This window comes from Acanthochromis polyacanthus, chromosome 14, assembly GCF_021347895.1.
Source record: "Acanthochromis polyacanthus isolate Apoly-LR-REF ecotype Palm Island chromosome 14, KAUST_Apoly_ChrSc, whole genome shotgun sequence".
Taxonomy (NCBI): Eukaryota; Metazoa; Chordata; class Actinopteri; family Pomacentridae; genus Acanthochromis; species Acanthochromis polyacanthus.
The window spans coordinates 4,808,755-4,835,222 of record NC_067126.1 but is presented as its reverse complement, the minus strand read 5'-3'; the positions used below and the strand labels follow the sequence as shown (position 1 = coordinate 4,835,222).

General features: G+C 37.5%; 1 protein-coding gene across 1 annotated transcript; it reads right to left on the bottom strand.

Moving 5' to 3' along the window:
- Nucleotides 1-8,222: 8,222 nt before the first annotated feature.
- si:ch211-67e16.11 (uncharacterized) lies at nt 8,223-25,813 on the bottom strand. Its single transcript, XM_022219244.2, has 8 exons — nt 24,894-25,813; nt 21,327-21,599; nt 19,172-19,420; nt 14,638-14,808; nt 14,199-14,330; nt 13,943-14,109; nt 12,914-13,186; nt 8,223-11,417 (listed from the first exon to the last, which is right to left on the bottom strand). The coding sequence occupies exons 1-8, from the start codon at nt 25,135-25,137 to the stop codon at nt 11,238-11,240; spliced, it is 1,689 nt and encodes a 562-aa protein (XP_022074936.2). The 5' UTR covers nt 25,138-25,813; the 3' UTR covers nt 8,223-11,237.
- Between the last annotated feature and the right edge of the window lie 655 nt (nt 25,814-26,468).

The window sequence follows — 26,468 nt, the reverse complement described above, 5'->3', positions numbered from 1 at the left end:
CTACCTCTCTACCTCTACCTCTACCTCTCTACCTCTATACCTCTACCTCTCTACCTCTATACCTGTACCTCTCTACCTCTATACCTGTACCTCTCTTCCTCTACCTCTACCTTAATACCGCTACCCCTTTACCTCTATACCTCTACCTCTCTACCTCTACCTCTACCTTAATACGTCTACCTCTATACCTCTACCTCTACAGTCTGTGCGAATGGGCACAATTTATTACTGGACCGTGGACCAGTAAACAGTAATTTTTCACTGGACCGAAACAGTTTTTACTGGACCGAAAATTTTATGCATACCATACCATGGATTATGGTATGTAATACCATAATCCATGAAATAACCTACCATACTCTCATAGCAACAGCCAAATCTAACTCAGCATCCACAATCTCTCATTGTACACCTGGCAAATTACCATCTACATGCACTGTCACCGTCACTACACCCTTCCACACTATTCTACCATCCCACCATCAACCCTTGCATACCATAATCCATGAAATAATCTACCATACTCTCATAGCAACAGCCAAATCTAGCTCAGCATCCACCCTCGCTCATTGTACACCTGGTAAATTACCATCTACATGCACTGTCACCGTCACTACACCCTCACCATTCCCACACCATTCTACCATACCACCATCCACTTTTACCATTGAATTACTCACCATACACGTCCAATTTGACCAGAAAAACAGCTCTCAGCTTCGTTTTGGCGCTACTTTCACACGCTCCTGCAGAAACTTGAATTTGTACTCAGGGATGGGAATTTTCCACGGATCCGCGGATTTCATTTCAAGTTTGAACACTTTATTGTCGCTGATACTCCCGCGAGATGGTAACGACGTTAACGATAGCTTGCTGATGACGTTAACAAGCTGTCGTTCGATTGTAAACGGCCCAGCTGCACAAGTCGCTGCACCGCCGCCGCACACATCATCCATCATCGCAACGGTTTCACATTAAAAATATAATATACCCATTCGTTTGAAATACGTTCTGAGTGGCACGAAAAGTCCGCCGTTTAAAATACATTGGTGTGCATTTCATTGTGAGCGGCACAAAAAACATGACGAAATCGTGTTGGTGCGCACGAAACCGAAACAAAAATTTACGTGACAGTTTCACGAATCCTCGTGAGATCGGGCTGACCCCCGTCAACGACTTCCCGCTGGAATCATGTGACATAACGCCATCATACAAAATTGCTGTCCCCCTATGTTGCATTATCCCTTGGTGATTCTCGGTGACTTTAGGGTGATTTACAGGAATAAAATTACACCGGACATGAGACCGGTAATGTAGTAAGTTTTACCGGATTTTTGGTACACAAATTGGATTTGACCGATGGTCCGATGTCATTGGCGCACACTGCCTCTACCTCTCTACCTTTCTACCTGTCTTCCTCTACCTCTCTACCTCTACCTCTCTACCTCTACCTCTACCTCTCTACCTTTCTACCTCTCTTCCTCTACCTCTCTACCTCTTCTGTCTCTCTCAACCTACCGGCCAGCAGCAGACGGGTCCCCCCACATAAAGAGCTGGGTTCTGTTCAAAGTCTTTTTTTCCCTGTTAAAGGGTGTTTTTTCTTGTCACTGTCGACTTAGGGCTGCTCTGGAGGTCAGACATATGGGTTCTGTAAAGAATCTTGAGACAATTTGACCTGTAATTGGCGCTAAATAAATAAAATTGAATTGAATTGAACCACAACTTCCACATTTCTTGTTACCAACTTCAGTATGTGTATTGTTTTTGTTTATTAGCAGCTTTTTGTTCTAGTTGGACTGCTTGTTGGCTTAACTAGCTTAGCTGACATTATCTTGTTTAGGACAGTGTAGTAACTAACATTATCTTGTAAGGCTAACACAGTAGATAACATTATATTGCTTAGGCTAATGTATTAGATAGTAGTTTTTTGCGTAGACTAATGGTCAGTGATTCTGCTTAGGATAATGTTGCATTGAATATTATCCTGTTTAGGCCATTGTAGCAGATAATATTATTTTGTTTAGGCTAATGTCGCATTTAACGTTATCTTGTTTAGGCTGGTGTAGTAGCTAATGTTATCTGGTAAAGGCCAACATAGTAGACAACATTATATGCTTAGGCTAATGTATTAGCTAATAGCTTTTTTGCTTAGGCAAACAGTTAACTTAAGATAAATTTATCTTGTTTAGGCTAATACAGCATCTAATAATGTATCACTTAAACATTTTCCTGTGTAGACTAATGTAGCATACAATAGTATGTTGATTAGACTAATATAGCATTTAACATTATGCTGTTCAGACTAATGTAACATCTAACCTTTTGTTGTTTAGGATAGCGTAGCATCTAATATTACCCCGTGTAGACTAATAGCAGATGACAGTATGTTGTTCAGACTAATATAGCACCTAGAATTATGTTGTTTAGGCTGATGTAGGATCTAGCATTATGTTGTTTAAGCTAAGGTGGCATCTGACATTACCCTGTGTAGACTAATATAGCATCTAACATTATGTTGTTTCAGCTAATGTAGCATCTGACATTACCCCGTGTAGACTGATGTTGCATATAACATTATGTTGTATAGGCTAATATAGCAGCTAACGTTATGCTGTTCTGACTAATATAGCTTCTAACATTATCCTGTGTAGACTTCTGTATCATCTAACATTATGTTGTTTAGGCTAACATAGCAGTTGACATTACCCTGTGACAGTTTCCTACATGAATGTAACAAGTAGAAGCTCTTCAGCAGCAGCTTACGGTGAAGATTCTCTGGCTGTGTGATTGTGTTACTCAGATTGTTTTGGTAAAAACATCCTGGATGGGCTGAAAGTATCCGAGTCAAAGGTTATTGTTTGGAGTAAAACTATACATGCAGCCTGGGGGCCCAGCAGAGGAACACTGATGGACACATCTGAGTCTTATTTGTAATAATGAAAAAAAAAACTCTGAAAAACAGATATTCACTGTATAATACACATTTACAAAGTAGAAGGTGAAGCATGAATCTGAACAACGGAGTGCTGTTTCTCCTCGGTCAGGTTGGACTCGGTTCTGGTGACTTCAGTTTTCCAGTGGGTTTGAGCCACTGTGGAATGATGGCCTTATTACCTCCGCCAAGGAGGTTATGTGACACCCGGTGTTTGTGTGTCCGTCTATCTGTCCGTCTGTCCGTTAGCAAGATAACTCAAAAACGCCTGGGCAGATTCAGATGAAATTTTCAGGGGATGTAGACTATGGTAAGAGGAAGAGCTGATTTAATTTTGGTGGCAATCTGGAAAGGATCCTGGATTCTGGATCACTTTGAATTCTTTAGTATGTTTTAGTATGTGGTCCAAAATATGACAAAACATCATAGGTTAGTATGTCGTCCAACAAATTGGAACAAGGTGTTCAGATAGCTCAACTGGTTAAGAAGGTGATTCGTAAACAGAACTCTGTTAGAGACGCAGGTTCAGTTCCAGCTCATGATCCTTTACTGCATGGGTTTCCTGTTTTCCTCTCTCCCTGTTGATTAATTAAGAATGCAATAAAATTGTTCATGAAAATATATGTCTTATGTTTCCATGAAAATACAATACAATACTTCAATTTCTAAATCGTACATAAATGTATGTGAATACAATGTTCCATGAGAATGCCAATATCCTTGGTGGAGGTCTGCGCTCTCTGAGTCATAGTTTGGTATGTTGTCCAAAATGTAACTGAAACGTCATAGTTTAGTATGTCATCCAAAATGTGGAAAAAACGTCATAGTTTAGTATGTTGTCCAAAATGTGGAAAAAACGTCATAGTTTAGTATGTCATCCAAAATGTGGAAAAAACGTCATAGTTTAGTATGTTGTCCAAAATGTGGAAAAAACGTCATAGTTTAGTATGTCGTCCAAAATGTGGAAAAAACGTCATAGTTTAGCATGTCGTCCAAAATGTGGAAAAAACGTCATAGTTTAGCATGTCATCCAAAATGTGGAAAAAACGTCATAGTTTAGTATGTCGTCCAAAATGTGGAAAAAACGTCATAGTTTAGTATGTCGTCCAAAATGTGGAAAAAACGTCATAGTTTAGTATGTCATCCAAAAAGTGACAAAAACGTCATAGTTTAGTATGTCGTCCAAAAAATGACAAAAACATCATAGTTTAGTATGTCGTCCAAAAAATGACAAAAACGTCATAGTTTAGTATGTTGTCCAAAATTTCAGTAAAATGCCATATTTTCGTATGTTGTCCAAAATGTCACCAAAACGTCATAGTTTAGTATGTCGTCCAAAATGTGACAAAAACATCATAGTTTTGTATGTCGTTCAAAAAATGACAAAAACGTCATAGTTTAGTATGTGGTCCAAAATATGACAAAAACATCATAGGTTAGTATGTCGTCCAACAAATTGGAACAAGGTGTCCAGATAGCTCAACTGGTTAAGAAGGTGATTCGTAAACAGAACTCTGTTAGAGACGCAGGTTCAGTTCCAGCTCATGATCCTTTACTGCATGGGTTTCCTGTTTTCCTCTCTCCCTGTTGATTAATTAAGAATGCAATAAAATTGTTCATGAAAATATATGTCTTATGTTTCCATGAAAATACAATACAATACTTCAATTTCTAAATCGTACATAAATGTATGTGAATACAATGTTCCATGAGAATGTCAATATCCTTGGTGGAGGTCTGCGCTCTCTGAGTCATAGTTTGGTATGTTGTCCAAAATGTAACTGAAACGTCATAGTTTAGTATGTCATCTAAAATGTGGAAAAAACGTCATAGTTTAGTATGTTGTCCAAAATGTGGAAAAAACGTCATAGTTTAGTATGTTGTCCAAAATGTGGAAAAAACGTCATAGTTTAGTATGTCGTCCAAAATGTGGAAAAAACGTCATAGTTTAGCATGTCATCCAAAATGTGGAAAAAACGTCATAGTTTAGTATGTTGTCCAAAATGTGGAAAAAACGTCATAGTTTAGTATGTCGTCCAAAATGTGGAAAAAACGTCATAGTTTAGTATGTCATCCAAAAAGTGACAAAAACGTCATAGTTTAGTATGTCGTCCAAAAAATGACAAAAACATCATAGTTTAGTATGTCGTCCAAAAAATGACAAAAACGTCATAGTTTAGTATGTTGTCCAAAATTTCAGTAAAATGCCATATTTTCGTATGTTGTCCAAAATGTCACCAAAACGTCATAGTTTAGTATGTCGTCCAAAATGTGACAAAAACATCATAGTTTTGTATGTCGTTCAAAAAATGACAAAAACGTCATAGTTTAGTATGTGGTCCAAAATATGACAAAAACATCATAGGTTAGTATGTCGTCCAACAAATTGGAACAAGGTGTTCAGATAGCTCAACTGGTTAAGAAGGTGATTCGTAAACAGAACTCTGTTAGAGACGCAGGTTCAGTTCCAGCTCATGATCCTTTACTGCATGGGTTTCCTGTTTTCCTCTCTCCCTGTTGATTAATTAAGAATGCAATAAAATTGTTCATGAAAATATATGTCTTATGTTTCCATGAAAATACAATACAATACTTCAATTTCTAAATCGTACATAAATGTATGTGAATACAATGTTCCATGAGAATGTCAATATCCTTGGTGGAGGTCTGCGCTCTCTGAGTCATAGTTTGGTATGTTGTCCAAAATGTAACTGAAACGTCATAGTTTAGTATGTCATCCAAAATGTGGAAAAAACGTCATAGTTTAGTATGTTGTCCAAAATGTGGAAAAAACGTCATAGTTTAGTATGTCATCCAAAATGTGGAAAAAACGTCATAGTTTAGTATGTTGTCCAAAATGTGGAAAAAACGTCATAGTTTAGTATGTCGTCCAAAATGTGGAAAAAACGTCATAGTTTAGCATGTCATCCAAAATGTGGAAAAAACGTCATAGTTTAGTATGTTGTCCAAAATGTGGAAAAAACGTCATAGTTTAGTATGTCGTCCAAAATGTGGAAAAAACGTCATAGTTTAGTATGTCATCCAAAAAGTGACAAAAACGTCATAGTTTAGTATGTCGTCCAAAAAATGACAAAAACGTCATAGTTTAGTATGTTGTCCAAAATTTCAGTAAAATGCCATATTTTCGTATGTTGTCCAAAATGTCACCAAAACGTCATAGTTTAGTATGTCGTCCAAAATGTGGAAAAAACGTCATAGTTTAGTATGTCGTCCAAAATGTGGAAAAAAGTCATAGTTTAGTATGTCGTCCAAAAAATGACAACAACGTCATAGTTTAGTATGTCGTCCAAAATGTGGAAAAAAGTCATAGTTTAGTATGTCGTCCAAAAAATGACAACAACGTCATAGTTTAGTATGTCGTCCAAAAAATGACAAAAACGTCATAGTTTACTATGAGGTCTAAAATGTGACAAAAACGTCATAGTTTAGTATGGCGTCCAAAATTTCAGTAAAATGTCATATTTTCGTATGTTGTCCAAAATGTCACCAAAACGTCATAGTTTAGTATGTCATCCAAAATGTCCTACATCGTACATAAATGTATGTGAATACAATGTTCCATGGGAATATCCATATCCTTGGCGGAGGTCTGCGCTCTCTGAGTGCTTTTATAGTCTGTAACTGGGATTTATCAGTAAACAGGACTTTATTCCATCATCCACTGCGATATGCTGCTCCTAACCCCTAACCCTGACCTGATGAAGTTGTTCTGGTACCAGAAGTTAACCAGACTACAACCTTAGACTATGATTACAGTCTGAGACATACTTTGGGACATAATTATCCAGGTTATTGGTACTTTTGAACATTAATATCCATAATATTGAAACTTCAGAATGTCAATATCCAAGTTGTTGATACTTCTGAACATTAATATCCAGGTTATTGATAGTTTTGAACATTAATATCTAGGTTATTGATATTTTGGAGTATTATTTATACTTTGGGACATTGATGTCAATAGTATTAAAAATTATGAATGTTAGCATCCGAGTTATTGGTACTTTCAACCATTAATATCCAGATTATTGATACTTTTACACATTAATATCCAAGTTATTGATGCGTTTGAACATCAATATTCAGTTTAATAATACTTTGAAACCATAAAATCCAGGTTTTTCATACTCAAGGACGTTAATATCCAGGTTATTGATACTTTACTTCATTAAGGTCAAGGTTATTAACATTCAGAACATGATTATTCAGGTTATTAATATTTTTAAACCTTAATATTTTGAAATACTGAAATATTAATATTCAGAATTTTGATACTTATGAATATTAATTTCCAGGTTATTGGAACTTTGAAACCTTAATAACCAGGTTATTGATTCTCTGGAATGATAATATCAGGATGTTTGGTGCTTTGGTGCATTAATATCGAGGTTATTGATACTTTAGAACCCTAATATCCAGGTTATTAATACTTTGGAACGTTAATATCCAGGTTATTGATACTTTGGAACGTTAATATCCAGGTTATTGATACTTTAGAACCCTAATATCCAGGTTATTAATACTTTGGAACGTTAATATCCAGGTTATTGATACTTTGGAACGTTAATATCCAGGTTATTGATACTTTAGAACCCTAATATCCAGGTTATTGATACTTTAGAACCCTAATATCCAGGTTATTAATACTTTGGAACGTTAATATCCAGGTTATTGATACTTTGGAACGTTAATATCCAGGTTATTGATACTTTAGAACCCTAATATCCAGGTTATTGATACTTTGGAACGTTAATATCCAGGTTATTTATACTTTAGAACCTTAATATCCAGGTCATTGATACTTTGGAACGTTAATATCCAGGTTATTGATACTTTAGAACCTTAATATCCAGGTTATTGATACTTTGGAACGTTAATATCCAGGTCATTGATACTTTGGAACGTTAATATCCAGGTTATTGATACTTTAGAACCTTAATATCCAGGTTATTGATACTTTAGAACCTTAATATCCAGGTTATTGATACTTTGGAACGTTAATATCCAGGTCATTGATACTTTGGAACGTTAATATCCAGGTTATTGATACTTTAGAACCTTAATATCCAGGTTATTGATACTTTGGAACGTTAATATCCAGGTTATTGATACTTTGGAACGTTAATATCCAGGTCATTGATACTTTGGAACGTTAATATCCAGGTTATTGATACTTTGGAACGTTAATATCCAGTCTGTATAACATGAAAACTGTATTTTAACCAAATGCATGATCTTTTAGGAAACAAATAAAACCCGTGGACTTCACTGGTTTCTAATAGCACTTTATTGACTATATTCTGTGATTTACTGCATGCAACTAGAAACATCAGAGCTAAATTACATCTCACACTCTGTACAGATCAATACACAAACTGTGAATATGCACACGCCGACTGGTCGGAAACGTCCTGAACATCTTGGACAAACCTCTATTGTAACGTAAGTACAACGACACACTTGTGGCTACTGGAGAGAGAAGACAGGAATCACAGCGACAGTGGAGGACGACATCATTAGTGGTTAATACCGTTTGTGTTTCACGTGTCGGAGCGCAAAAAACACACTCGTGCCTTATTAAAAAGCCACTTCCAGTCCGTGTAGCAGGAGGGCAGCCTCAGTGCTTCATATCTTAATCATATCTGTCTCCCATTTCCCGCCTCAGTCGCTTCGTCCTCGACATCAGAGTAAAACCACCTCTAAATCTTTAACCTTCCGACTTCTCACACAACTCTGCCCGAGTCTATTGAAGCCGTTTCATAGAAGACCAGAGATTTTAACATGCTGGACATATTTTGAGATGTTTTGAACCATCTCTGAATAATTTTGGACAGATTTGATCACATTCCTCCATTTTTCAAAATCTTTGAGTCATTTTGGTCACATGTTGTCACATTGGACCATTTCTGAGTCATTTTGTACAAGTTGTTGGGACACTGGGCACATTTTAAGACATTTTTGTCTAACTTTAAGTCATTTTGTTCATTTTTTTTCATTTTGCATAATCTTTGAGTCATTTTGTTGAAGTTTTTATCACATTGAAGATATTTTGAGACATTTTGGACCATCTGTGCTTCAATTTGGAGAGATTTGGTCACATTCATCCATTTTGGAATTGTTTTGTTCAGGTTTTTGTCATTTTGCATAAACTTTGAGTCATACTGGTCACATGTTGTCACAGGGAACCATTTCTGAGTCATTTTGTACAAGCTTTTGGGACATTGGACAAAGACATTTTATGCAAAATTTGAGTCATTTTGTCTGGTTTTTGTCATTTTGCATAATCTTTGAGTCATTTTGTTCAAGTTTTTATCACATTGGAATATTTCTGAGTCTCTTTGTATACGTTGTTGTGATGTTGGACACATTTTATGACATTTCAGACAAACTTTGAGTTATTTTGTCCAGGTTTTTGGTCATTTTTCATAATCATGTTTGAGTTATTTAAGACATGTATTACTGATTTTTCTTATTTTGTACAGTTTTTTTTTTTTTACATTGGAACCTTTGCAAGTCTCTTTGTACAAGTTGTTAGGGCATTGGACAAAGACATTTTATGCAAAGTTTAAGTCATTTTGTCCAGGATTTTTGCAATGTTGCACAAGCCTTGAGTGATTTTGTTAAAGTTTTTATCACGCTTGACACATTTTGAGACATTCTGGACATTCTCTGAATCGTTTTGGACAGATTTGGTCACATTTGTCCATTTTCAAATCATTTCGTACAGGTTTTTGTCATTTTGCATAATCTTTGAGTCATATTGGTCACATGTTGTCACACTGGACCATTTCTGAGTCATTTTGTACAAGTTGTTGGGACATTGGAAACATTTTAAGACATTTTAGATGAACTTTGAGTTTTTTTGTCATTGTACATAATCTTTGAGTCATTTTGTTGACTTTTTTGTCACACTGGACATATTTTGGACCTTGTCTGATTCATTATGGACAGATTTGGTCACATTCGTCCATTTTGGAGTCACTTCATGCAGGTTGTTTTGAAAATATTTTTGCATAATGTTTGAGTCATTTTGGACATGTCACATTATTTCTGATTGTTCTTATTTTATACAGGTTTTTATCACATTGGAACATTTCTAAGTCTCTTTGTACAAGTAGTTGGGACATTTTTCGTTCAACTTTAAATCATTTTGCATAATCGTTGAGTCATTTTGTTTCGATTTTGATCACATTGGACAAATTTTAAGGCATTTTAGACCATCTCTGATTCATTATGAACAGATTTGATCACATTCATCCATTTTGCATAATGTTTGAGTCATTTTTGTCACATGTTGTCACATTAGACCATTTCTGATTGGTGAATGTCTTTGTGAAATTTTACAAATTTTTAGACATTTTAGACAATCTTTGAGTCATTTTGTCCAGGCTTTTATCACAGTGGGCAAATTTTGAGACATTCTGGACCTTCTCTGAGTCATTTTGGACAGATTTGGTCGCATTCGTCCATTTTCGAGTCATTTTGTGCAGGTTTTTCAACAATGATTGATTTTGAGTTGTTTTAGACTGACTTTCAAGTCATTTTTGATTTCTAGTTTTTGTCACATTGGACACTTTTCTGACAATTCTATGCACAATTTGAGTTGTTTTAGACAAGTTTTGTCATGCGGCAACAGGTTCTAGTGATTTTGACCTTGATCTTTCATTCATCATTGGCATTTTTGGATCATTTTCTCCAGGTATTTGTGACATCAGATCATTCTTGAGTCTCTTTGTACAAGTTGTGGCATTGGATGACATTTGAGTCATTTTTGAGCTTTTTTGTGACACCTTTTGGATTGTGGACCCATTTCAAGTCATTTTGGACATGTCGGGGTCGGAAAAATCTGAGACAGAAACCAAAACAAATGTAAGAGACAGAGGAAAAAAGACTGAGGCAGCAGGAAGAGAGAAGGTGGACGGGGAAACTGTTGTAAAGACAAAAATAGAGACACATGATTGGATCTGAAACGTTAAAGTGCCCAGGAGATGCGGCAGAAACACACACACAAAGACACTTACATACATTAACACACACTGCAGCACACACAGACACACACACTGACCCGGTGTGAGTCTCTGAGAGCGTCTGTCCTCTTGCTGAACTCACAAACACACACTCGCAACAAGCACACAATGGTCACATGGTGGTCAGGACTCCCCTGCTGGGATGTCATCGCCATGGTTACAGTCTAAGTTCAAAGTTAGGACATAAAACACACACCAGCGTCCACCAACACACAGGTTTGTGCTGCTGGCGTGCATCTGTGTCGGTTGTCGGCGTCTCAGTCGGTCCTCAGTCGGTGTTTCTGGTGCCATAAAGCCGTCGGCAGGTTCTGGCAGCCCTGGTACTCCCGTCGCAACTCGCCGTCCGTCAGCGGTGGCGTGGCGTTGCAGGGGGCGCCGGCCAGCGTCACGTTCAACAGGCCGGCCCACGGCTCCAGGAGGCGAGACATCGCTGCGCCCTGATTGGTGGAAAACAAGATTACAGTGTTTAGTGAGCAGGACAAACAGAAACAGGACAGTTTGTACACGTTTATATCATGATGGACATACGTTGAGACATTTTGGACAAGGTTGTGTGACATTTGCCTATTTTGGAGTCAAATTGTCTAATGTTTACATCCATTCGAAAACCTTTTTTGTTGGCATACTGGACCATTTCTGTGTAATTCTGGATGTACAGTCATGAACAAGATTATGTAAACTTCAATTATCAGTTTTGGTGAGGTATAAAGTTCTGTTAATCAAATGTTCTTAGTTTCATGGCCTCTTAACTTCTCCTGAGTGATTCCAGTCGACTACAGCTGCTGACTCTGATCCAGTTTAAATAGAACCATTAGAAACACTCATTAGACTCAAACTCTACAGTGGGAAAGTCGGAGGAGCTCAGCAAAGATCTGAAAAAGAAAATCATCAACTTGAACAAGCCAGAAAGTCACTTGGAGACATTTGAAAGCAGCTTCAGATCCAGAATCATCTGTTTGTCAGAATAAAGTTCATGGTCCAGTTGTGTTGCTGCCACCATCAGGAAGAAAACACAAACTACCACCTGCTGCTGAGAGACCATTGGTCAGGATGGTCAAGAGTCAACCAAGAATCATCAGAAAGCAGGTCTGGATGGAGGAGAAGTTGCTGGAACACAGCTAGCAGTGTCCACAGGGTTTTAGAGGATCCATGAAGAAGGAAGTTCTTCCTCTAGAAGCAGAACCTTAAAGCTCCACTCATCACATGAACAAAGAAAAGGTTCTAGAGGAAAGTTCTGTGGTCAGATGGAAGAAAACCTGAAGGTGAGACCTTTAACCCCAAGAACACCAAACCTACCATCAAGCATGGAGGTGGCAGTATCATGCTCTGGGGCTTTCTAGAAGAGCTTCTGGACTGGTTTCAGACTGGATGTTGGACTGGTTCTGGACTTTCTTGGGACTGGTTCATGTTTGGTTCCAGTCTTGGTTCTCCTGGTTTTGGATGTGATTTAAAGTTGGTTTCGGATTTATTTTACTCTGGATCTGGTCCTGGATGACGTCTGGTTTCAGACTGTCCTGGGTGGGTCTGGGATTTTTTTTAGAAGAAGTTTAGGTGTGGTTTGGGTTCTGATTTTGTACTGTTTTTTGACTGATTTTAAGACTGGTTTTGGACTGTTTCGAAAACTGGTTTCAGTTGTGGTTTAGGACTGGTTTCAGATGGGTCTTTTTTTAACCCCACGGACACCAAACCTACCATCCAGCATGGTGGTGGCAGTATCATGCTCTGTGGAACTGGAGCTTTACACAAACTAAATGGAATAATGAAGAAGGAGGATCACCTCCACATTCTTCAGGAAAACCTAAAACCATCAGCAGAAGGTTGATCTTGGACACAGTTGGACGTTTCAACCAGACAGTGAGCCCAAACACACATCAGACGTGGTAAAGAAACGGTTCAGTTGAGATCAGAGAAGAGTTCAGATGTGAGCTGGTACCTTCCCTAGGTGGTCCAGCAGACAGGTGGAGGGGCTGATGAAGGTCCAGCTGCTGTCCTCCCAGCCTGGACTCGGCCTCTGGGTCTGGTGGGCGTTGCTCTGCCGGGCCAGACTCTGGATCAGAACCACATTGAGGTGTTTCTGGGAGCCTCGCAGCCTCTTGGACAGAACACCGCTGTAGCTCTGGTCCATGAACAGCAGGACACGAGTCGCCTTGCAGCCGGCGAGGTCGGCCAGCAGCTCGTTGACAGAGTATCGCTCCTTTAGATCGGCCTGAAAAAACAGAATAAAAAAGATTACCTTTAATGACATGAGGACGAGTTTCAGAGGCAGGTCAGGGTAAAGGCAGTAGTCCTTTTTATAAAATGACTTCTATTTATTCACTCTTTCTATTTCTAACTGCAACAGTTTGATTTCATAACCAGTATGTTTTACCTCTACACCATGTTTACCTCATAAAATTCACAGAAAAGCTTGCTATTAGTAGTATAGAAAATAACCAATAAGGCAAAGGAAGATGGTCATGCAGTGGTTGTTCCACCAGGGGGAGCCTCTTACTGTTTAATATGTAAAATTTGTTGAAAATGTCTCATGTTTTTTTTAGTACAGTGGATGAATTTTGAGACATTTAATATTATTTTAAGTGATTTTGGAACAAAAGTCTGCCATTTTGAATGATTCCTAAATCATTTTGGACATGTTTTTTGTCATGTTGGACAAATTGTAAACCTTTGTGGACATGCTTTAGTCACATTAGACACATTTTAAGTCACTTTGGACATGCTTTAGTCATACTGGACAAATCTTTAGTAAATATGGACAAAAATACGTCATTTTAAGGCATTACGGCTGATGGAGACAATAATTGTTGGTTGCAGCATTAAAATGGCAGCCATGAAGCATGGTGGTGGCAGCATCATGTCATGGGGATATAAACTCAGCCTCATTTCCAAAGAGGTGCAGGACTCCCACAGTGAGTAAAAACATGACAGCAGTGATAAAATTCAAGTGACTAATGGTCGTTCTTACAATGCCGTTGAGGTTGGCGTCCCACAGCAGCATGGTGCCGTCGTTGCGTGTCGGTGAGTTCAGGTACAGAACCAGAGTGTCGGCGCAGTGCTGCTTTCTGCAGACATACGACACGTGGTTACGAATCACCGCCTTCTCCGTCGCCGAGTAGACGCCCTCCACATCATCTGCAGAAAGAAGACATTCGGTTCAGTTCTCTTTCTACATGGCCACTGCGGCTGTTTGACTGGGTGTTGCCACGGCGACGGCATCCCACCTGGAAGCTGCCCGCTGCTGGCAAAGAAGGTCTTGATGTGATCTTTGTGGAAGCCGTTGTTCCGGAGCATTTTGTAGAACCTCTGCAGGTTCTGGACGTGCCGCTGGAACGTCATCTGCTGCCGCCAGCCGCCTGAGAACAAACAAACACTGTGAAGCACGGTGGAGGCAGCATCATCATGCAGGGATATTTAAGGAAAGAAAGCCTACTTTACAAAATCCACCAATTTTTAGTCATTGAGATGCTTTGTCTTACCACAACGGACAACTTTTGAGAGTTTTTCAACAAATGTTAAGTATTTTTGGGGTAAAAAAGAATAATTTTAGTCTATTTTCAAGTCACTTTAGACAAACTAGTCATTATGGACCCCAAAAAAGGTAATTTTAAACCATTTTGATTTATTTTTAACAGCTTTTGAATCACTTTGAGCAGTTTATACCTGAGATGAGTACAGCGTGGTCGCAGGTCTGGTAGAGGCGGCAGGACAGGTGGGTGGCCAGAGGCTGCTGGTGGCAGCGTCGGGTGTTTTTGTTCAGTTCGCAGCTCGAAACCGGCAAACTGGGAGAACTGATGGGCAGCGGCTGAGGACACATGGCAAACTCTGCATGATCTGTGGGTTAATAAGAGAAAATCAGCTCAGAAAAGCAGAAGATACAGAGATCCTGACATCAGTGTTAGCATGCTGATATACAGCATCCCCACTGTGAAGCATGGTGGCGGCAGCATCATGATGTGAAGATGTGTGATGGGGTAAAACCTAATTTCCAGAATCCACTTTTTAGCTTCCAGTTTATGTTTTTGTGGCTCAGCGGACAGATTTTGAGACATTTTCTGCAATTTTAAAGTAATTTCGGGCAAGATTTTATTATATTGGACCTTTTTTGTCATTATGGAAAAAACTAAGTCACTTTAAAATATTTTTGAGTCACTTTTAAGAGGTTTTGAATCAATCTGGACAATTGATAATACATTTAATTTCTTAAAATGTGGAGAAAATTGGATTTTTAAAGTCTGCTTTCAAGAAAACTGTGCAGAAATTAATTTAAAACTTGGTTATGTGAGTTTCATTGAAGGTTGTTGGTGGTTTTCTGCATAAAGAAGGCATTACAGCTGATTGAGACAATAATTGTTAGTTGCAGCATTAGTTAGTGCCAGTCAGATACACCATCCCCATTGTGAAGCATGGTAGGCATCATGTAATGGAGATATATACTGAGATTTAAAAAAAAAAAACTCATTTCCAGCATTCTCTTCGTAAATTTCAGAATAATTTCAGACACAATTTCATCATATTGGACCATTTTTGAGTGAATTTTGAGACATTTTAAACTATTTTAAGTCATTTTGGAACAAAATTCAGTCATTTTGAAAGATTCTTAAATCCTTTTGGACACGCTTTTATCATATTGGACAATTGTTATTATCAATATTGTCATTATGGAAAAAAACAAGTAATTTCAAACACGTTTTTAATTAATTTAAACAATTTATAGAACATTTAATTCCTGAAAACACAGAGAAAATTGCACACATGCAGACACAATGTTCCCACTGTAAAGCATGGCGGTGGCAGCATCATCTTATGGGGATATAGACTGAGATTAAAAAAACTAACTTCCACAATCCACTTTGTAAATTTCTGAGTAATTCTGGATGCAGTTTCATCATATTGGATCATTTTCGAGTCAGTGACATGTTATTTTTTCAATACAGTGGATGAATTTTGAGACATTTTGAATTTTTTGAAGTCATTTTGGAAAAAAATTCCACCATTTTGAACAATTTTTGAATTACTTTAGACATGTTAGACAAACTTGCAGATATTTTGGACACACTTTTGTCATACTGGACAATTGTTTAGGCATTATGGATAAAAATAAGTAATTTTGAACTATTTTTGAGTAATTTTGGACACAGTTTCGTCATTATGGAAAATTTTAGAGTCATGGTCATGCTTTTTTTTAGTACAATGGATGAATTTTGAGATGCTTTAAACCATTTTAAGCTATTTTGGGCGAAAAAATAACATTTTTTGAATAACTTTGGACAAATTTTTTGTCATGTTGGAAAAATTTTGAGTCACCTTTGACACACTTTTGTCATGTGGTACAATTCTTTAGTCTGTATGGACAAAAATAAGTCATTTTAAACTATTTCTGAATAACTGTGAACAAGTTTTGAATGAATACGGACAATTTATAGAACATTTCATTCCTAAAAACATGGGGAAACTGCTCATATGCAGACACAGCACCCCCACTGTAAAGCACGGCGGTGGCAGCATCATCACGTGACCTCAGACCACCCACGCTTGAAGATACCTGCACATCGTGAGAACAGCTGCTGGGAAAATATCATCCGACTGTTGCAGCAAGCACAGAAAATCCCCAGATAACACCACAAACACATGTGTCTTTATTTATGAGAAGGAAACACAAGATTGAGGGATTAATTCAGAATATAATGGAATATAAAGCAGCAAGGCTTTCATGTGTTTATTCTACTGCTGATCCTCATTTCATCTTTCCTTTGCTTTTGTTTGGGGCAATAACCTCTGGAATTCTTGCACTATGAAGTAGTTTTGAGCTGAAACTAACAATTAAGTTATTTTTTTGGATGAATCGATTTATTATTTAGCCTCTAAAATGTCAGAAAATGGAGGAAAATGCGGATGACTGTAAAATAATTAGAAAAAAACTGTTCTTAAATGTGAATATTTTCTGTTTTCGGTCCTCCTCTGTGTCAGTAAACTGAATATCTTTGGACAAAACAAGGCATTTGAGGAAACAATGATCCACATTTTCCATCATTATCTGACATTTCAGAAGAGAAACAGCTGATTTTCTGGATGAATCAATCATCTGTTTGTCTTCTGAAATGTCAGAAAATGGTGAAAAATGTGGATCAGCCTTGTTTTGCTCAAAGATGTTCAGTTTGCTGTCATGAAGGAGGAAAGGAACCAGAAAATATTCATATTTAAGAAGCTGCAATCAGAATTTAGGCTTAAAAACAGCAGATTAATGAAACAGTCAGTTAATGGTGTCGTCGTGCTCATTAAAGCTTCACTGTGAGTTGTTTTTGTTGCTTTATGGTCATTTTATGTCTAAGTTAAAATGTCTTTTTAATGTTTACAGCATCAGTTAAGGCTTTTTGTGTAGTTTTCTGGCTATTTTGTGTCATGTTTCCATGTTTTCGTGGGCTTTTTTGTGTCACTTAGCACTTAGCTTATCCAGGAATAAATGAAGAAATACTGAATAGTTAAATAGTGGAAACTTTCAAATATAGTTATTGTTTTATCCCAGCTTTATGTGAACATTCATCAGTAATAGAAGCATCCAGAGTGTTGCAGGAGCACTGGGAGCAGAGCACCACTACACAAAGGAACAAAGTCATTTTAGACAAGTCCACAGCCATCTGGATCAGGAGAGAGTCATTTGGAACCTTTTGCAAAACGTCAAGTTGTTTTGGACAAGTTTGGAGTCATTTTGGACAAATGTCTGTCATTTTAGACAAATCCTGAGCCCTTTAGGACAAGGTTGAAGTCATTTTGGACAAATATTGTCATTTTGGACAAGTTTTAAGTCATGTTGGCCAAGTCTTAGTCTTTTCGCAAAACTTCAAGTTGTTCTGCACAAGTTTCAAGTATGTTGGTTTGAACTGGTTTTGGTCATTTTGAACAGGTTTCGAGTCATTTTGGAGAAATTTTGCATCTTTTCTATCTTGTTGGGCAGGTCTTATGTCATTTCAGACAAATCCTGAGCAAATTAGGACAAGGTTCAAGACGTTTTGGCCACATTTGTCATTTTGGACAAGTTTCAAGTCTTTTTGGTGAAATTTTTTAAATCATTTTGGACATGTTCAAGTCATTAGTCCAAGCTTTCAGGTCGTTTTGGAAATGCTTTTGTCATTTTGGACAAGATTTGCATAATCATGACACATTTTATGTCTTTTGAATATGTTTCAAGTCATCTTGGAAAGATTTTGAGTCATTGTAGTGAACATCTCAGGCCACATTTAAAGTCGTTCTGGACATATGTTGTCATTTTGGCCAAGTTTCAAGTATGCTAGGCAAGTTTGAGTCTTTCGGCCAAATTTAATTTAATTTTTAACAAATTTTTGTCCCTTTGGACAAGTTTCAAGTGATTTTGGGCAAATTTCTGTCATTTTAGAAAATATCTGAGGCATCTAGGGCAAGGCTTAAGTCATTTTGGACAAGTTTGAGTATTTTTGTAAAACTTCAAGTTGTTCTGGACAAATTTTAAGTATGTTGTTTTGGACAAGTTTTCAGTCACTCTGAAACATTTCTGTCAATTTCAACGTCTCAAGTCACGCTGGACGGATTTTTATTCATTTTGTCAGTTTGGACAAGTTTCAAGTCATGTTTTTTGACAAAATCTCAGCTTGTTTTGGGCAAGTTCTGAGCCATTCTGGGGAGATTTTCTGTCTTTTCTATCTTGCTGGGCAGCTGTTGAGTCATTTAAGACGAGTCCTGAGCCACTTGAGCTGAGGAAAGGTTAGCTATTTTGGACACATGCTATACATTTGGACAAGTTTCAAGTTATTCAGCCCACATTTTCAAGTCATTTTGGTGAAATTTTGATCTTTTGGACATGTTTTAAGTCACGTTAGACATGCTTTGTGTCATGTAGACAGGTTCTGAGTCATTTTGGACAAGTCCTTAACCATTCTGGCCTAGTTTGAAGTTGTTTTGGACATATTTCGTCATTTTGGTTTCAAGTCTTGTTCATGTCCGTGAGTCATTTGGCCATTTCCCCTTAGGGATCAGCAAAGTATTTCTGAATCTGATGATCTCGTAAAACCATTGTAGTTGTGTGGGTAGAGACTTGGAGTTTAACAGAGAAGGACAAACATTAAGGATGGACATTAAGGATGAACACACTGACTGTTAAACATTCTAACCAAAAACAACAGAAGAAGAAAGACAAAGCTGTGAGCGGTGATTCTAAACCGACCGACACATCTGAGCCTCTGCGTCCTGTTGCCGTCTCCGACTCCGACCACCAGGGGGAGGAAGTGGACCTCGCAGAGTCCTCCGATGGTTCGCTCCACCAGACGGCTTCCACCGCCGGCGCCGATGGAGCCGCCGCGAAGAGCTCCGCCCCCCAGCCGACCGTTACTCATGAGCCTCTCCGGCGCCGCCTGGCGACGCTTCAGCTGGTTCTGACAGCGGCCCTTCAGAGCCAGAGTCAGACACTCGTCACCTGGAGACACCGAGACGAGAAGGTCAGGAAATACATGGCAACTGGAGTCATTCTGGACCAGTTTCAAGATGTTTTAGATCAATTTTTATTATTTTAGACAAGTATCAAGACGTTTTATGTAAGTTTTAGCATTTTTGACAAATTTTAAGATGTTTTAGACCAATTCTTTTGTAATTTTGGACATGTTTCGAGATGTTTTCGGACAATTTTTATCATTTTGGACAAGTTTCAAGACGGTTTAGAACAATTTTTTATCATTTTTAACAAGTTTCAAGACTTTTTATATCAATTTTTATAATTTTAGACAAGTTTCAAGATGTTATACAGGTTAATAACAGATCCGATCGGACCCCCGGGACGAAAAAGGGTTAACTGACGCTGGTTTCCACTCCACTACCTTTTGTCTTCAGGTTGGTCCATTTCCTCTCCTGTTTCCTGCCCTCGCCAGGTTAAATGAGGTCTGAAGAAAGTTGTTCTGAGCGACGCCGGTGCAAATCCATCTCCAGAACCCAGCAGGGGTCCAGAGCAGCGGCCATGAATAATTCACAGGTGTGTGTTCGAGTTCACCTGAACATTTGGCTTCACCTCCGTCACAGCAGGAGGCCGAAAACCTTCACTTCACCACACGCTACCTCCACAGGACTCCGGCTAGTGGGAATAGAGCACTAACACTCTGCCTTTTAACCTCTAGCCCACAGGAAAGCTGCTGTTTGCACTACTTTTAGAAACGCTGATGGTTGATCGTCCAGGCTTTCAGCAAAATACTCAGAAATCAGCAGTATGAAGCTTCGAGGCATGATGGACAAGATTTAGTCAGCTTGGATAGAAATTGAGTCATTTTGGAGTAGTTTAAAGTTCTCTGGGGGATATTTAGGTGCTTTTGGATGAGTTTTGAGTCATATAAGCCAAGTGTCACGTTATTTTGAACAAACTTTTGTCATTTTGGACAAATTTGGAGCCATGTTTGGGGTCATTCTGGTGAAGTTTCAAGTCATTTTGAACAAGTTTTTGTGATTTTGGACAAGTTTCAAGTCATTTTCAAAATGTGTTTTTTTTTGGACATGTTTTAAGTCAGTTTGAGCACGATTCCAGTCGTTTTAATCGTAGCTAGAGTCTCTTTGGAGTTTTGTGTTGCATTTGGCAAGTTCTCAGTTGTTTGCACACATTTTTGTCATTTTGGACAAATCCTGAACCATTTAGTCCAAGTTTAAAAATGTTTTGACACATATTGCCATTTTGGACAGGTTTCGTGCCAATTTTGGACAATTTTTCTTTATTTTTTGCAAATTTTTGAATAATTCTGGACGTATTTTTCATCATTTTGGACAACTCTATGTTACGATGGACACATTTTGAGTCATTTCATTCAAGTTTTGAGTTGTTTTGTACAGGTTTTATAAGGATTTTGGAGAGGTGTCGAGTTGTTTAGGCTGAGTTTTAAATTCTGAACTAAATTTTGCCCCTTTGGACAACTTTTGAGATATTGTGCATAAGTTACAAGTCCTTATACACAAACTTTGGTCATTTTGGACAAATCCTGAACCATTTAGGCCAAGTTTAAATTGTTTTGACACATTTAGTCATTTTGGATACATTTTAAGTCATATTAAACAGGTTTTGAGGCAGTTTTGGCCAATTTTTCAGTACTTTTGGAAAACTTTCGAGTAATTCTGAACACATTTTTAGTCATTTTGAACAAATCTGAGTCATTTAGGACAAGTTTTAAGTTATTTTTTATATCTTTTTTTACATAATTTTCAGCATGTCCTGTCACCTTGGATAAATATTTTCGTTATTTTTAGTAATTCTAAACTCTTTTTGGACAGATTTTGATGTGTTAGACAGACCTTGAGTCATTTTCCAGTCAGAAAACCAAACCTTGAGTCTGTGGGTGTCGGTAACTCACCCAGGTAGATGCCGTCCAGGTGGGAGCACCTCTTCTTGGTCACGTTTACGTCCACGTAGAACAGAACCACCGGGTGTCCGAAGTTCTCTCCGGGACTCGGGTCCAGAACCAGAACGGCGTCGTGGGCCGTGGATCCGGTCAGAGGCTGCTGGTGTCTAAGAGGAGCTTCTCCTCCGTTCAGAACCGGACCAACACCGAAACCTCCCCGAGGCTTCGAACCGACCGAACCTCCGGAGGAGTCGGGCAGGATGGAGACGACTTTATCTGGAGAACCTGTAGATAAACCAGAGAAACCGATCCAGGAGGTACCAGGGTTTATAAGCTCATGTTCTTCTGGTTCTGACATGACACTAGAGAACAATATCTTCAGATTCTATAAGTTTCTGGAGAAATTTTGAGCCACGTTTCGCAAAATTTGTATCATTTTGCACAACTTACAAGTAAATGGGAACAGATTTTAACTCATTTTGAGTCATGCTGGACTCATTTCAAGTCAGTCTGGCCGAGTTTGAATCATTTTAGGCCATTTTTAAGACTTTGAGGAACATTTTTTAATCATTTGGGTCATTTTTTTTCATGTTGGTAATTGAAAGTCAATGTAAAATTGAAAATGACGTCATTAAATATGCTGCATTTGGGCACATTTCGTCCTATTAGACTATTTTTGAGTCATTTTGGACAGTTTTTTTGTCACGTCTGATAAATATTCATACAAATTTTGAGTCATTTTGGACAGGCATTGAATTGCTTTGGATAGATTTAGGTACATTTGGACAAATTTTGAATCATTTTCGACAATTTGTGTCATTTTTAACCATTTTTGACAGATTTTTAAAATCTATTTTATGACATTACACAAGTATTTCAACATTTTGTACAAGTTTTGAGGCAGCCTGGATGCATTTTTTTGATGCTGCTAAACAGGAATTCCATCAAATCCAGGTGCTTGTTTACAATAACTCATTCAAGTGATGCATTTTTTTCCTAAACAAATGAAACTCAGTGCACCTGGAAGTATTTTTGACAAGTTTTTGGTCACATTTGACGAAATTCATGTCATTTTTGCACAAGTTTCAAGTGATTTTGAACAGATTTTCATCACATTAAACTAATTTTGACTCATGTTCGACTCATTTTAGTCATTTTAAATTATTTTTCACAGTTTGAGGAATATTGTATTATCTTTGGGGACATTTTTCTTGTTTCTAATCGAAAATCAACATAATTTGGAATCTGTAAGCATGAAATATGGTGGATTTGGTCAAATTTTTCTCATTTTGGACCATTTTTGGACACACTTTAATCACCCTGGACACATTTTTAGACATTTTGGACAAGTTAAAAGTAAGTTTGGGCAGATTTTTTTCACTTTGGACACATTTTGAGTCACGTTTTGGTGCTTTTGGACACTTTTTGAATAATTTGTGAGTTGTATTTGAATAATTTCTGAGTGATTTTTAGTTTATATTACACGTTTTCACCACATCAGACAAATCTTTGAATATTTTGGACAAGTTTTGAGTCAGTTTGGATGCACAGTAATATCAGGTGTCTGTTTATGATCGATCATCCAGGTGAAGCACATGAAACTCGGTACACCTGAAGGAATTTTTCACAAGTTTTGGGTCACGGTCGGTGAGATTTGTGTCGTTTTGCACAAATTTTATGTAATTTTGAACGGATTGAACCGGTTTTGTGTTATGTTAGAAAAAAGTTTGGGTCATTTTAGATTCTTTTTCACACTTTGAGGAATATGTTTTTAATCATTTGGGACAGTTTTACATGTTACTAAATTAAAATCAACATGAATTTGAATCAGAAAGGGTGAAAAATGGCGCATATGAACACATTTTTATCACATTTGTCAAATATTCGGACAAGTTTTGAGTGAAATTGTCAAACTTTTGAGTTTCTTTTGGACAACTTTTGAATCCTTTTGGACATTCTTAGTCATTTTTAACCATTTTAAGTGATTTTTTGACAATGTTTTATCACATTACACAAATCTTTCAACATTCTGGATGCATTGTTTGATGTTTCCAAACAGGAATACCATCAAACCCAGGTGTGTGTTTATGATGAATCCATTATAGTCCCATTAATCTGTTCAGTTTTTGTAAAATCAGTGACACCTGGAGATATTTTGGAGAAGTTTGTTGTAATTTTAGACAAATTGTGAGTCCTGTTTGATGAAATTTGTGTAATTTTTGTCACTTTAAACCAATTTTGAGTAAATTTTAGTCATTTTACTAAATTAAGTGCATTTTTAATTAAACCATGAAATGTGGTGCTTTTGGACAAATTCCCTCCTGTTTTTTTTTTTTAGTCATTGTGGACACGTTTTAATACATTTTCATGGCTTTTTGTCGCATTGGACAAATTTTGAGTAGTTTTGACAAATTTCAACTGAATTTGTCCAAGTTTTGAGTTGCTTTAGACAAGCTTTGACAATTTTTTAAACATTTTGGACAATTTGTGAGTCCTTTTAAACCATTTTTGCAAGATTTTCTTTATGTTTTTATCACATTAAACAAGAAGACGAATAATTCTGTTGTGCTAAAATGAAGGTAAAATTTGTTCCAGGAGGTGTTTTCTGGATGACTTTGTTCTTTTCTTTTTCAGTCATCACCTGCGACTAAAACAGACTGAAATCCATTTCAGCATTCAGTTCTAAAAGGTGTAATTATGGTGACAGAAACAGAAGAAAATCCTTTTGGGGAGGATATGATGACTTTAAAAACACTTTAAAAACACACAGTTTTCATTTTATTGTAAATTCTGTGACTGATTTTCATTTTAAATGGTTTTAAAAATACAGTTTGTGTTGAATTGGTTGATTTAATTCATGCATAGTTTTTATTTATGACACATTCAGCCAATCAGAGGTGGAGGAAAGAGTTACTAACAGCTCCACAGTGTAGAAATACTCCGTTACAAGTAAAAGTATGAATGTTTTAGCATCAAAACACACTTTAAAAGTACCAAAAATCAACATGTTGATCATGCAGAATGAGACTATTTAACTGTGACGGTCCAGTGATAAAATAATACTTCTGAGGTTTTTAGCTCATTTTCTGTCAAAAAAAACTGCACTTTTACTAAATTAAAGCTCTTTGTATTGTGCAGCAGAGATGGAATTCATTCAAGTACTACTATTAAAATATACTCAAAGTATTAAAAATAAAAGTACACATTGTGCAGAATAACTGATTAGAACAATAAGTAAAGCTTATTAGCCGGTTTAAATGTCTCAGGAGTTTTTTTCTGCACCGAGATCAACAAAGTTTCATCCTATAATAACTGATAATAAATAAATAGATAATAATTGATAAGATTATTGACTGAGTAGTTAAAGTTTCCAAATAAATGTAGTAGATTTGGAAAAAAGCAGCAGAAAATGGAAATACTTCAACAATTTCCTGCTAAATGTTAAAATAATTGAATTTCAGCTTTTATTTTGAAGAGTTTTATTTGTTTCTTTCTTCACTTTATTAATTTAATCTTTATTTATTGGGTTTTATTGTCTTTTTCCCACCTGGAGACTCATTTGACTCTAAAAGTTCCTACCTGCAGCTGTTGGAGGCTCTGAGACGTAGACGGCGACGGCGGACGGCGGCAGGTGGGCGAGTCTCCGGCACTCGGACTCGGACAGCGAGGACACGCGGAGACACCGGTCCAGCTGGTCCCACTGCAGCGACTGGAGGCCCGACCGGACCCAACGCTCCAACCGGGCCGGAGACAAGCCGGCCGCCGGGTCAGCCGCCTGGAAGAGGACGATGACGGGCAGCAGGAGGAGAAGAAAGTCCATCATGGAAGCTCAGCTCTCAGCTTCTCTTTAAATCTGATCAATCCTGCTTTTATTGTGGCGGGTCTCTACTTTCTCTACACTTGCTTCTCCTCGTGGTTCATCCTTTTTCTGTTTTCTGTTTTTTTTTCTGATTTCCAAACCTCCTTGTCCTTAGTTCTTCACTTTTGGATCATTTCTGAGGTTGAACTTCTGCTGCAGAAGATGATGTTCCTCCTCCTTCTTCTTCTGTTTGTTGTTCTTCTACTTTATCTTCTTCTTTTTCTTTAGTTTCTTCTTCTTCTATTTGTTGTTGTTGTTATTCTTCTCTGTCTAGACCTGAAGCTGAGAGAACTGCAGCATCTTCCACTCAGATAAAACCCGTCTCTCCTTTATCTAATTTCTTCCTTTTTTTCTGGATTTGCAGGAAAAACAAGCAGTTTTCTTCTATTATTCCGTCTTTATTTGCATCTCTGTGTCCTCCTTTTGGCCGATTCTTCTTCTTTCCTCACTTTTTCTTCTTGATTCAGAAGCAGAAAATAAATCCAGGCAGTTTAAACTTTACTTTCTTTGTTCCTCCTGGCAGCAGCTTCAGGTTTATATCCACTTTCTTCTTCTTTTCTCTGCAGGTCAACCGGATTCTTCCTGAAGCAGAGAAGCTTCTGATTCTGATTCTGCTGCTGCTGCTGTCTTTATATATGACTCTCTCTCTCTCTCTCTCTCTCACACACACACACACACACACACACACACACACACACACACACACACACACACACGCTCTGTCTGCAGGCTGCGACATGCATGGAGCTGCAGCCGTGCAGCAAATCTGAAGCAAACTTTGGAAAACGTTGCAAGAAGAACAGTGAATTTTTCTCGTTTCCATGAACAGTTTAACCCTCCTGCTGTCTTCATTTACAGTCAAAAAAATATTGTTTCCTTGTCCGAAAAAATCCAAAAACTCAGCAAAAAAATTCCCCCAAATTTCTGAGAATTTGCAAACCTCCAGGAAGAACATTTCAATAATTCCTTAAAAGTTTATCTTAAAAGTTTTATTTAAAAAAAAAAATCTCCCAAATTTGGCCAGAAAATTCTTGTAAATATTTTTTAAAAATGAGTAAAAATCTTCCAAAAAATCCTAAAAATATCTAAAATGATTACAAATATATCAGTAAAACTTAAATATTTTCTTTAAGAGCATTCACAATAAATCAACCAAAAACCAACAAAATTCACAAAAATGACACAAAAAACCAAAATACAAAATGACAAAAATGAGATGCAAAATGACAAAAACAAGACACAAAATGAGAGAACATGACAAAAACGAGACACAAGATGAGACACAAAGGCGAAAA

What these genes read in the sequence shown, in the direction of transcription:
- si:ch211-67e16.11 (XM_022219244.2), bottom strand. Translation starts at nt 25,137, where the DNA reads ATGATGGACTTTCTTCTCCTCCTGCTGCCCGTCATCGTCCTCTTCCAG. An exon ending in GCAGAGGCTCAGATGTGTCG is followed by an intron (nt 14,809 to 19,171) that starts GTCGGTTTAGAA and finishes ATTAACCCACAG; the next exon opens with ATCATGCAGAGTTTGCCATG. An exon ending in CAGCAGCGGGCAGCTTCCAG is followed by an intron (nt 14,110 to 14,198) that starts GTGGGATGCCGT and finishes TTCTTTCTGCAG; the next exon opens with ATGATGTGGAGGGCGTCTAC.